The sequence below is a fragment of the Hirundo rustica genome, chromosome 3 (assembly GCF_015227805.2).
Source record: "Hirundo rustica isolate bHirRus1 chromosome 3, bHirRus1.pri.v3, whole genome shotgun sequence".
Lineage (NCBI taxonomy): Eukaryota > Metazoa > Chordata > Aves > Passeriformes > Hirundinidae > Hirundo > Hirundo rustica.
The window spans coordinates 36,461,574-36,475,311 of record NC_053452.1 but is presented as its reverse complement, the minus strand read 5'-3'; the positions used below and the strand labels follow the sequence as shown (position 1 = coordinate 36,475,311).

Sequence of the window (13,738 nt, the reverse complement as noted above, 5' to 3'; positions counted from 1 at the left end):
CTGTTTAATCTATTTATCTATAGACTATTTTTTACCAGTAATTTTGTGTTGCCCCATCTTCAGTTTTCTGTGTTTTCCTTCAACCTCCTGTTTTAAATATAACTGGTAATGACTTGCACTGTTTCACATACTTTTCCCAATTTGACTAGGGCAAGTATAATACAGGTTCAGAGGATCTAAAACATTTGATTTGGTTTGGCAGACTGGCCAAGTTTTTCATTATACTAGACCAAATTTTCATCCAGCTGTGACTGGTCAGATTAGCCATGATTTTTGAATACCTTTCAGATGTTCTGACTGAATTAAAAACAATAAACCCCCAAACCAAACCTCAGCCCACAACAACTAAATCCTTCTACCTTTTTGGTATCAATTTTTTTTCCTTTAATGTTAATCTTATTACGTTCCAAACAATTTGTTATCTTTTGCATCTCACAAGCTGCATTTTGCATCTGATTTTTTAAGCAGCTGCCTATTTGAAGTCCACCACAAAAATCTGTGGTTTTGGACGGCCAAAATACACAGTATTGTTCAACTAGTATTAGGACTATTTAGTTCTCTGCTCCGAGACAGACTTATCTTGGTCAAATCCTTGTTTCTTTAGAGTACACATAAAGTAAGTTTAATGAAAGTGCAATAAAGACTGCCAAGATCAGTGCAATAAACAACGGGAACCCCATGGTAGATGGTGTCTGTGAGGTACTTCACTTAGACTTCATTCCTCCTTTTAAGGTGAGTATTTTCCTTGCTGACCCTATATTCCCCATCAAATCCTTTCAGTACAAATTGATGCCCCCTTTAGAAACAGGCCACTCTTAGCTCCTTTTAGAAATACAGGAATGACCTTTATCCTTTCCTGCACCATGAGATTAGTAATGGATCTGCAATTGCTGTGAGGGGCAAGTGACAAGAAATGTGATTAAAAGGGATTTTTAATCTCTCTTCCAATGCAGTACCACTGTACAGAAATGCAAGGGTGAAAATAGCCGTAAGGCACAGAGAGGAAAAAGAAATGCCACCTTTATGTCAATTTATCTTTTCAAATGAGGAAAAAAAAAAAATCATAGAAACAGTTATAAAATACTGACTATGAGTCACATCCAAGTGGTCTTACTGACGTAGGAGATCACTTCTGCACTACCACACAATTATCCGTACAGCCTAAACCAGCAGTATAGAAAGGGTCAAAGTCTTAACTCCTGGGGAAGGTGCAATTTGGTCTTCCCAGGATCAATGCCAGTTATTTTCATGCATTCATCAGGTAATTCCACTTTCAATGGACAGGGCAATGAAAGTCCACACCTCATCCCCCAGAGAAAATGGAACTGGACTCCACAGCCATCCTTGGCAGATCTGGGCTCTAAAATCACAGCTCACACACGGCCATGGCAGAAGGCAGCCAGGTCACCTTGACCTTGAACCATGCTGACACATCGATGATGACCACTCACACAAGTAATGTATCACATTTCACAAACCAATCCACAACATTTTTGGTGTAGCAGTTGTTTTCAAGGAAAATTACTGAGAAGTGAAAGCCCTGAATGACAGAAGACAGCAGCTGCAGGTTGCCTGGTAATTGCTCTCTCAAATTTCTAAGGCACAGCTCACAGTCAGTATGTGCTTTAAGTGCAACTTATATTCAAGAGATCCATGCATCAATACCTAATTAGAGAGCAGGCAAGTTTGGATACTCGCTCTTGTTTCCAAGCACTTGAACTCTTGCCGCACATGCAGTTTTTAATCTCTCTAGACTCACTTGTTGATGCTTTTAATTTAATGCCAAATCAATTTTCTTTCCTTACAAGCTCCCCCATGAGTAAAAGCAGCACACCAGGATTAGCAGACAAAAGTCCTGATGAATAATATATTTTGCATGGATCAGAAAAAAACTAGCTTCTGCAAAATGCAGGATTTTTTGGAAGACTGCATATCTTGGGAATCTCTCACTCAATTTTCCCCAAATAAGTATCACATACTATCTAGTGTTCTCTAGATGAAAAGCAGTTTTTAGGTAAGTGCAAGTGGGAAAACTTCACGGCAGTTGGCATAGTCTGCCTTTAAACAAAGCAACACTGACTCTCACTTTCCCCGGAACAGGGCCGCGGAACCACGCAACAGACAAAATCTTTGTTCAGTTTCATACAGTAAGATGAAATTATTTGCTACAGACTTCCCATGTTGCCTCATTTCCTTTATATCGACTTCACATTTCTCAGAAATGAGTACATTTGACTATGCATACAGCTCTTCCCTGAAAACTTTACTACTGAACACTACTGTGCAAATCTCTATTCCCATAACCAAAAAGCAGTGATATATTTACTTGCATCAGTTATACCTCTAGTGATACTATTTTACGGCAGCCAGAGATTTAAATTTAGCAATTAATAATTCTGTCTCCTTCAGGCTAAAACTGTGTTACATGCACAAACTAGGGCTTGCTCTGATGGCCATCAAGAATATAAGATTAGGAGAAACAGCCAGCCAGCCATCTAAGCACACAGGACTGACAAAACCACATCACTACTGCATTTTAGATCACTGTTGCAGACAGTTCCATAGAATTGCAATGTTTAAGCTACAAATTAAACCATAAAAACCTTTCTCCTGACAAGGAAAAAGGAGCAAAAAGAAATAACAATGTTGCAGCCACCACTGTTGTCTGAGCTCTCATTTTGAGTTCCAAGGAACAGGCAGGGTATACTCAGTGATGGCTCAAATACTTATCCTAAATAAATGACAAGGAACTTGATCATGTCAAAAGAGAACTTTGGATTGAATCCTCTCACCATTCAACAACACGGAATGTTTTTACTTACAAAGAAGCTTCCCTTCAAAATGGACAAATCAATGCATGCCTTAAAACTGACCTTTTCAATTGACTGACCTTTAGAACAAAAATCACATTCTACTAACAGTACGCATTAAATATAATAGTGAAAACTTTTAAATACAGCAGTGCTTTAAAAAGAACAACTTTATGTCTCTAGTTAGTGTAACATTTTCATGCAAAATACTCTGATATCTGCATATATTAATGATGTTTAAAATATACAGAACTATTGTAATCTATCTGCAATGTAGTTTTTTTCTTCTCACCAATAAGAAAGCTGTTCTCAAGACATTCTAAATTTTTTTTTTGGTATTAAAAAAAATCCCCAAAAAAGCTTGACCTATGCAAAGATTGTACAGTTGCAGACAGTAGCTACTTAACAACAAGCTCCAATTAAATGAAAATACCAGGATCATTTTCCAAGCAGGAATAAATGTTATTTTGATGATTTATAATGTCTATATAATTATAGAATAAACTATGAGAAGCAGCAGATTGCATATGATGTGAAGCATAAGGACACACCCAATATAAATCTGAAGCAGGAAAAGAAAGTGTATTGACTTAATGTTGTATTTATAATCAAATAACACCACCGCCATTACAATCTGCAAAAGGAATATTTACTGCAGAAGTTTCTTTTGCCACAGATTAGTATTATTTTCTTAGACAGACTAACCCAAAGCTAATTTGAGACAGTGTGTATCAGTAACAAAGATAGCCACACAAAATCTACATACGTATTGTAAAGCTTTCACATCAGTTCAATATTAAATCCAGGAAAAACACGTACAAAAGAATAACTGGTCTCCAAACTGTTGACAAACAACCAAGAGAACATACTGCAGTGTCCATGACATGTATTTTGCAGTCATTATTAAAAATCCCCTCAACACTGCCCACTGTTATCCTACAACTGCAGCAGAGCTCTTTCCTACACAGTAAAGCCAACCTACCCATATGTGAACATACAATTCTGCACCTATCACATTAGCCCAAACTTACAATAAATATTGCAGAAGTCTGGTTTGGTTTAACACTATGACAATCATTAGGGTTACCCAAATATACAAGCTGGATTTTTTGCAGTCCACATACACTAATTTGTAATGGTTTATTTTAAGATAATGATCAGTATTGCTCCCCCTCACTGCCAAAGGAATCATTTAATTCTTTTAATTCTTTAATGCAATAGATGTGATAATAGCAGGAAAACTATACTAATGCGAATATGCACTTTTTTTTTTAAATTCCATCCTGTTGCTTGTTTTCCAGAGGTTTTCAAACACAGAAGTAACTAATGAAACTTGTTGGTAATGCTGATTATACAACTTCCCCACTTACCATCTATAAACTCATTAAATTGCATTTGATTAAAAGACATGCTTTAAAAAGGCATCTGATCCTAATTGGAAAGGATGAAGATAAGGAATTCAGCATCCTCCCAGCAATTTGTGCCAACAGCTAGCCACCCTCACTGCTGAGAACAGCTTGTCCCAGATCTTACAGATTTGATTCTTACTTTGAAGGATTTTTTTTTTTAATGAAGCAAAGAAATTGACCTAAACCTATCACTAAGATATTTTCTCCATCTGCCACTGATATCGATTATATCTCCTCTGCACTTGTTAGTATTTAAAAATACTGTAAAAACTCAGAACTGGATATTGAATTCAACTATCAGTTTCACTAAGAACATTCCCCCTGCCTCTTCATTTTAAACTGACAAAAGTAATGGTAGGGATTTATTAAACACATACACACACCAGTTTGTTATTGCATTAAACAGTTATCTAGAAGTTCTTGCCACAGTTAGTCTAGGAATTTAGAGGTCTTCTCTACCAATGATATGCCACTCAATACAAATGTCACACATTCATGAGCAGTTTCACAATTGCTCACAGATTGTTATTCAAAATATTTATCATCTTCAGGTTTATAACTATTTCTCTTTTCCAAACTGGATCATCACTAATAACTGCACCTAGAAGTTTGCCTGATGCACTTTAAGACCATGTGATACAGCCTTAGTTTTTAAAATTTGATTGTAGCATTAAGTAACTTAATAACAAATATGATTTTCTAAATAAAGTATTTAACTTTTCTGACTTTTCAGTTTTCTCAGGATTATTTTCTTTTTTTTTAAAGAGGAACTTACCACAGATAATTTTGATTTTGCCCTAGAATATATTAAAACTGATTTTTAAGGACATATATAAGACAAACCTAAACCCCTTAATTTTTCTCCAATCTGCCCTTTCTGCTTCCCTCTGTGGCACTGCCTTCCCTTCAAAAAATCCTATTTTCTCTTCCAATTTACTCTGTATTCATAGGCTACTAAGATATAGAAAGCCTAAAAGGCAAAAAGGAATCTTGATCCAAAAGCAGCTTGGATCTTTGGAATGAGCTACAGTGCACAAAGCAGTGGTGCCCAGGGCAACAGTGCTAAAGACGGTCCAAATTCACTGTTACCAATGAAAAATGAAACTGACTTCTACGTGGAAACAGGACATGAAGATGCCACAAAAAAAAGTGGGCAATTTAAACAGCTCCATCTCACACCTGCTACATTAGATATACTGCTGTTATATATATAAAACTGTAATAGTTTTGTCAGCGGTATCGACAAATAACAGGCAGGCTGAAGAGAAGCAATTAGCATGGTGGTTTGTACCTTTGAGACATTGTATCAGAAATTTGCTCTATATTTCTTGCTTAAACTAGTAAAGTAAATCCTGAATTAAACATTGCATTTTGAAGTCTCACAGGTAAATTGGATTCAGAAATGATACTTTAACAGGATGAAACAAAGAAAGCTGAGTATTACTTTAGCATACATAAACAAAAAGTAGATAAGTTGCATCTATACAACCTTACCCAAATAGTGAAAGAATTACTCTAAAAGCTAAGGAATCCATAACTCTTCCTGATATAAAGTATTTTAATTATATGGGAAAACTTAATTTTTATATATAATATCCCATTACATGTACTATTATTTTTAATCAGCATTTGTGCATTTAAAATATTGCTATGTGTAAATAACACAGACCCTCTCCTGGAGAAATCTCTCTCTCCGTTTGCAATGACAATTGTAAAATAAAGGCTGTTTCAAACATTTGATACACATACCACTAAAGAAGATCAAGTATTGCTGGATAAAATTAATAAATACTGCAACAGCTTGTAATTTTTAATAGTCAGAATTTATTATGCAATTCTTCAAGAGTACTTTCCCGCTTACCAATAGTCAAATATTGTTTCTCCACAATTCACCTTACACACAGCATATATCTACCGCTCTCTATATAGAACAGTCTCAGATAAAAGACAACTTCTATGACAAATTAAGGGTTTCTAAGTATTTTCTAACTATTTACACTGGGAAGCAAAGAGCAATAATAAATATATTCCTAAACTGTCTTATAATTTCTAAAGGTTGTACACCTGTGTTAAAAATTACTTTGCAGTTGATTCTTAAAGGAAACCTCATAGTCCAACCAGCACGCTTTCACTTACAGTGCTTCCCCAAGCTGCCGAGATGGCCAACAAAAATTTCCCTTCTACAAGGCCTCTAGTGTTTGCTACTGGCAAAAGACTATATGAAAGACGTGCAGCGAGGTAGTCTTGCTAAAACCATAATTCCCTGAGTCACAGAGAAGAGTGCTTCAGAAACTAAAGCAGCATGACCACTTCAAAATGACAGTTTCTCACGTCAGTATCTTCACCTAAACTTCCAGTTCCTTTTTACTGAATGAAATTCAAGAAAATTAACTCTCTTAGATCTTGAAAACATAATAAAAAGAACCAAATGCCCAGCATCCCCCAGAGAGATGTAAAACCCTCCTCCTTCAGGTGCAAGAGAAAGTTTCACATACCATTGACACATTCAAAGACATCACAGCACTTGCCAGGCGTTCCATCTCCACGTGAGACTATCTGGGGAACGGAGCCTGCCTCGCACATGGGGAAACCACATAGACCAGTGAGACACTCGCATCTGAAACCAAAGAACAGCAAGGAAAACCCCGTAAATAAAGGAAACCACACAAAAGGTGAAGGAATAAGCAAGAGAAAAACAGAAAGTCAGAGCAAAGGTTACAGCTTTGGCATATTCATGTCTTAGGATCATCTTTTATTAACTCAAGAACCAAGATATTTTATCAACATGAAGGGCTCTTTTTAACTCTGTTGGCTGTCAAACAAAAAGGTGGTAGTGCGCCACGCCAATGGTGCTGTTCTCCTCTGTGTAAAAAATTTGAAAACTGTAATAACTGTGTTCTCTGGACTTGCAAAATAAGGCTTCTCCTCCAATTCTGTCTTGAATAATCAAAATTGATGAAACACTAATAACAGAAATTGCATTCACTCATCAGAAGGGTGTTCTCTCATTAGGAAACTACATTATATCCAGTGTAATCTTGGGAAAAATTAAAGAAAAAGGAAGCCCAGAATCATTAAATCTAAGCTAAAAGAAAACAATTGCTCTTTTGGTGTTGATTGTGCTGCAGTTTGCAGAGGGGGAAAAAACAGTTACATGTGGAGCTAAATAATGTGGGAAGCTAGATATACTAAATACTCCAGTTAGTTTTGGATCATTCTAAAAGGACTACTTTCTCCATGTAAATAATATTTATCTGCTTATTTGAGAAAACAGCCTAATGAACTGGGAGATATAAAATCTGGATAAACAACAGTCATGTTTGCTTCCAGATTCTTTGCTTTATGATTAACGTAACAGTTTAAAAGTCAAGCACTTAAGACTTTTGATAAGTTTACATTTAACAGAGTTCTTGCCCTGAACAATGGGCACATTATATGGATAAGCAGCAATGATTCTATCATAGAAGACCTGGTAATTATGAGTTAAAGAAATAAGAACTCTACTTGTTAACAACTATTTCAAATATTTTAAGTATCCCAAGATAATCCCCACATTACACAACCCGTTAGTAAGAAGTAGCATCAGCCCTTAATGTATTTGCTTATTCTTTATGCTCCAAATGCAAGAAGTTTGGTTCTCCTCTGCCATGCATGTCTCCTTAATCGCCCAACAGCCATTTCATGTCAGATCAACATGCAATGAATGAGGAAGAACCACCTCTTAACAGACAGGTCTTTAATATATCTGTCTTTAACTTCATCAGTGTTAGATAAAATTGTTATATTATCCAGTGTAAGGTATTATTCAATGCAAGAAATACAAGTAAAGTCAAGGAACCGCAAAGAACCTCTATTAAAATATTTGAAAAGGATTCTTAAAATACTGCATTACAGAAGCATGTTACTCTAAAGAGAAAGTCCATTTCACAAATAACGTTGAATACATCAAGATAAAGTGAAGCAATTTAACTTTATGTGCACATATGTGCTACAGTGTAGTAACAGGTTTGGTGGGATTTTTTGTTAGTTTGGTTTGGTTGCAGTTTTTTGGTTTGGTTGTTTTTAATAATACTGTGCTTCCCACAACAATAAGGGATAATGGACTAAACAAAAAGTAAGAGTACAAAAATCAAAGTTTTATTTATCACACCTTTGCTTGTGACACTTTTTTCTCAACTTATTTGTAAATACAAAGACAGAGGGAACCCAGTTATTTTCTTTACCGTGTGTTGTTTGCCATCAGAGATGTAGAAGGAAGAAAAGGCATCCTGATTTCTACTACATGTGATCAAAAAATCTAAAGAATTTGTGGCAGCAGTTTCTCTTTAAGATGACTCTGTAAATAACTTTACAGAATTATTAGTATCTCTCATTTTGCTGTCCCAATAGTACAGGAAGACAGTGGGGGAGGGGCTGGGGAGAAAAAAAGATGACCTCTAGTAATCAATGGAAAAGAAAAATTAGCACTGTCATGTTCATGGATTTTGTACCTTAATCCATGTAGCACACTGTTTTGAAAGATGCCTTTCCTTTCTGAGAAGAATGAAACCCAGAAATGACTACCTACATATTACTAATGAAACATATATAAAAAAATCTTTTAAAACATCTATGACAGAAAAAAAAGCAAATACAAGCTGAAAGTGGTATTAAAAGACTAAATAAAAAATGAGGTTTCACTTCAATAACCCTATATTCAACATCCTAACGACCTCTGGGGAAAATAGGTAGGTCAAACCTACTGAAAATTCAGGGAAAATAGCACACATTAGGAAAACAGTTGTGGACCTTGATTTTCCAAATTTCATGAGCTGAAATTATCACTCTTAGTTCTACTGCCTTGACAAAAAGCTTTCTCAGAAGTATCTTCTTTCTTTTTGTCTCACATTCCTTGTAACTCATAGAACTGCAATATTAAATGATTAGATTAATAACTTGTACTTTCCCCCCTCTCATTTTTTTCCCAGTCAACAGCTTAAAAAAACCCCAAACCACAAAACTAAACCACAAGAAAATATGAATCACCACTTTAAATAACTTAAGATAGGACAATCTTCCACAAAGAGAGACAAAAGAGATATTTAAAAGACTAGTGGGAGCCAACGTTCTTTTCTGCAGAAAAGACTCCCTCCCATTCAGTGTAATGAAAGTTTTGCATACTCACAATGTAAGTAAACAAAACCTCAACAATCCAAAATTTTATAAATTGACTTCTCATTTGGTTAAAACGTAATCCATGCATAGGATAACGTCAAAGTAGAAAATGATCTCAGATGGACTTTTAAATAGTCTGCATTCTTTTCAGCCAGTTCTGCTAGGAAAACCTTTGACCATTGTCCAGGCTATTAGCATGGAAAACATTGTTTTGGAGACAGAAGTCTGTCAGAAAGAAACCCAAGGAATTCTGGTAGCTGAGCATGGCTGTCATGCTGCCAAAACAACATCTGGAAATTCGGAATAAGTGATCCCATTCTTAGCAAGAGAGCAAGATGAGCTTTATAGAGCTGGATTTTTCTGAAGTGCTTTTTGGAGCTGAGGGATGGATGGAAGAGAAGTTGCAGCCCAGGTCTGTGCTCTGCCACAGGCAACTATGCACCTGTCTGTATCTTACCCTTGGTAACGGAACACTAGGTTTGAAGTTGTTCAGCAGGTCAGTTTGAGTTAAGCTTGTTGCCAGTGGCCATGGTCCCTCTCAGGCTAATCTCTCTATAATTCTGCTGTTCAGATTGCTGTTCAGTAAGGCACCATGCTGGTCCTGAGCTGTTCACCCTGTAACTGTAGCTCGCCCAAAGAAAACAGTCACAGCACAAGTTGCTGCCAGGAAACCTGCCTCGAGAGAAGACTGCACCGTAGAGCACCTCCTCCTTTCACATGGCTTGCAGCGACACCACCGCAACATCAATGGCATCGCGGCATCCAAAAGCTGCAGCATTAAAGGGAGGGCAGCACTTGAGGTACCAGGAAGTTGGCACCCATATCTGCCCCTGACACTCCTTATTAGCAAAGTCTGCATGGAAACAAGCCTCTTGGCATGTTATTACCATAACAGCACTCAAGTCAAGCCAAGAACATGTCCTTTTAACAAGGAAGAACAGCCCTGTACCAGAATACAATGTTACCTTACAAGAGGGCCCAGAAAGACAAAAAGAGGAATCAAACAGTAATGCAAGAGCCTTTATGGCACCTGAACAAAAAAACCAAACCAAACAAATAAAACCTCCAACCCAACCCAAAAAACGACCACCCCAAGAAAAACCCACCCGACAAAAGCAATCCTAGAAATTTCAGCAACTGAGCAAGACAAATTTCAGCATATAAAAAAGCAGAAATGAGATTATGTACATTAAACAATACTTTATAGATTGGGGGAGGTGACTCCTTCAGTAATATAAATGCCTGATTTTTTAAATCACTTTTTAAGTTGTTCAGAAGATAAGTAAGTTCATTCATACCAGTTTAGTTTATGTTGTTTTGGTTTGATTTTTGCTGTTTGGGTTTTTTTTATGTAATTGCTTAGCACTGTTATGTCCCCAAAAGTGCAAAAAGGAAAAGGAAGAAGATAAAAAAAAAAAATCAAATTGAATACTTGAAAGTGACAACTTTTACTTCAAATCCAATTATCTTGGTTCATTTACTTCTGTTGTTAAACAGATTTAAAGAGAGAAGGGCTTGCTTAGCCTCAGAAAAGCTGTTTTGATGGTAGGATCAAAAGAGTTCTCCAGGCACAAGTCATAATGGCTATGAAAATAAGAACAGACGCCCTGGAAAAAAAGATTTATTATCATTGAATGGGAGGGTTGAGGCAGGGGTGTATTGATGAGAAGGATATTTATTTTGAGGATCAAAACAAAATTAAAGTCTAAAGCACTGAGACTAGAGAAAAGCATTCCTGAAACATACATCACATTCCTGTGGAGATTTTATCACAGTCCTTTTTTCTTTCCCCCCTTGCAGCAATCTAGTACAATTTGCATTAACATTATTAACACTTATATCAGTCAGTGTAGTAGATAAAATTTCCACAGATGTTTTAATATTATAAGCACCTAAGCATACTGTGAAATCAGGAATTTTCAGAAGAGCATTATCAAAGCTTGACAGTGGCAAAGAAAAGTTCAAACTGCAAGACCTCGGCTACCACCAAGCGCATGATATAAGCGATGATGATATAGCAAAATTAAATATTGACATAGCAATCTCATGAAATTATTGAAGAATTATTTCCATGTTATTCACACCTGAATCCGCAATGTGAGTTAGGCAGACAGAACAAAGCCACTGCCTACACTGCAGGCAAAGCCAAAGCCATTGAGACACCACCATACACAAATTTCAACTAGAATTTTCCTAAATCTTCAATCAAACAGGCTGGAGGGGTTTTGCTCACAAATTCAGTATCACTATTTCATGCATTTTTAGTTTTAAAGATAGTATTTAGAAAATCAGTAATGAAAATGTTAATTTTTTTCATGGAAATCTTTCAGAATTTTATTTCAAAGATCAATAAAAAACCTCTAAAGAGAGATGACAGAAAGACTGTGGAAGCTGCATATAACACTTACTGTGAGACTGTTTGCAAATGCTCAAAAGACTACATCACTGCTACGTAAACAGACTCATATGGAAGTTACTACTGTTTTAATTTTTCAGGTGGTTTATTTATTGAGAAATCAAAGTTAGTGTGCCCCAAGTAAGAATTCCTTTTTAAAATTTGGATATTGTTAGAGACACCCAATATAGAGAATTTTTCCATGAATATAGTAATCCTGATACACAAGGGGTTTTTAAATATTACAAAAGGCAACTATCTAGCTTTTAATTAAAGATACCATGAAAGGGAATTTTTTGGTGCATCTTTTGCATTTTATTAGCATTAGGAAATTGCAAACAGACGCTAAGCAAGGGAAGTTGTCATAAAAATCAGCATTCACATCAAGTACATTCCAGGGCTGATAAGGATCTAAAGAATTCATCTGACTAAAAAAAACTTCATTTCATCCTCTGACTAATATTAAATCAATTCCTCTATTTCCCTGAGAGCTAAGACAGAAGAGGGTAGTCACAAAAGAGTGATGTCAGAGATGCAGTAGGCATACAACCAGTGGCCAAATGCAATGACTTTTCAAGTGTGCTGATTTTTTTCAAGTACACAAATACATGTATAGACTGTTTTGATTTCATCAGTAGTGGAAATAAAATACAACATAAACTAGTTCAGCCCTGTATTTTTCTCACATTTTGCCATACGAGCAGGTGCTTTTTTCTGTTGATGGTCTCTATGGCTTTTACCACTGTGTACCTCAGTTGCTCTTTTTTTTAGGTTTATCAGCTTTACCTTCATAATATGACAAACATTTCGAATCTAAAAATAAGGTACCAGTTGTTATACAAATGTCAGTTTTCTAATATTATGAAATATTATGAAATATATTCTTATTCAACCACTGTTTAATGAGGAATTATAAATATCTGATCCTCTTAGAAATAAAACACAATTCCTGAGCACTTGTGGTCAAAAATCACTTACAGATAATTGCTTTATAAGTAATGCATAAACTTCTTTATTCCTGTAATTCCAAACTTTCTTACTCCTGAATGATACGTCTCCCTACAACTAAGCCATCAGAGATGGCTTTGCCACAAGCAAACAAGAAAACCCCCCAAATCAACAAAAAAGCAAAACCCCCCACAAACCTCCCCCAAATGCATTATTGTTTAATTTATGTGACTGTTTAATTTCATGACCAGTTTCTCCTCTTTGCAAGAAAAAACCCAAACCTCTAATAATTATTTCATGTTTAGTTTTTCCATGCCATTCATGCTATTAAACACCTTCCTCAAATCCCCAAAGGCAATTCTGTACATGTTTAGGAAAGGTAAGAAAAAATGGTTTGGGTTGGAAAGGAACCTTCAAAGGTCGTCTAGCTCACTCCCACCCTTGGCAATGATCAGGGACATCTTCAACTATATCACCTTGTTCAGAGTCCCACTCAACCTGACCTTGAATAAAAATGAATACCAACGTTTGCTCCAAAATCTATGTGGTTTTGAGACCAAACAACTCCACTCAACTAATGGCACCCTTCCTGTATAATAGAAACCATGCATGCAAGAACTGCAACACTTTTGTAGAAACCAGACCGAAATTCACCAATGACATTTCAATGAACCGCAGTGAGAAACTACTTTTCATTTTAAAATGGTCCATGACCTTCTGGTTCCACTTTTCAATAATTTGAGAAGGAAGAAAGAAACAGAATTTGGGGCTGGTGAATTCTGACATGACGTTTCCTGCTGTTTTCTAGAGGAAACACAACTTCACACTCTTCATCTAACCTCTGTAATAATGTTGATATTACCATCTGCCCCAAGCACCATTGGAAACTGCTGGGGAATTCTCATATCCACTTCCCTTTTAAAATGCAAGCATCCAAATCATAATTCTATTGCTTTACTATGTACATGAGTCTCCCTAGACATCTGTGCACCTGTGAGTCTGAAGACAAAAGTCAGACATCA

The 13,738-nt window shown here is 36.2% G+C and overlaps 1 protein-coding gene across 2 annotated transcripts in view; it reads right to left on the bottom strand.

Moving 5' to 3' along the window:
• The window catches only part of CRIM1 (cysteine rich transmembrane BMP regulator 1), a 173,460-nt gene that overhangs the window by 60,207 nt on the left and 99,515 nt on the right, over positions 1-13,738 (bottom strand). For both annotated transcript variants that reach the window (XM_040058377.2, XM_040058379.1), the window contains exon 5: positions 6,715-6,836. In XM_040058377.2, coding sequence (XP_039914311.1) covers positions 6,715-6,836 — 122 coding nt within the window. The remainder of the gene's footprint in view (positions 1-6,714; positions 6,837-13,738) is intronic.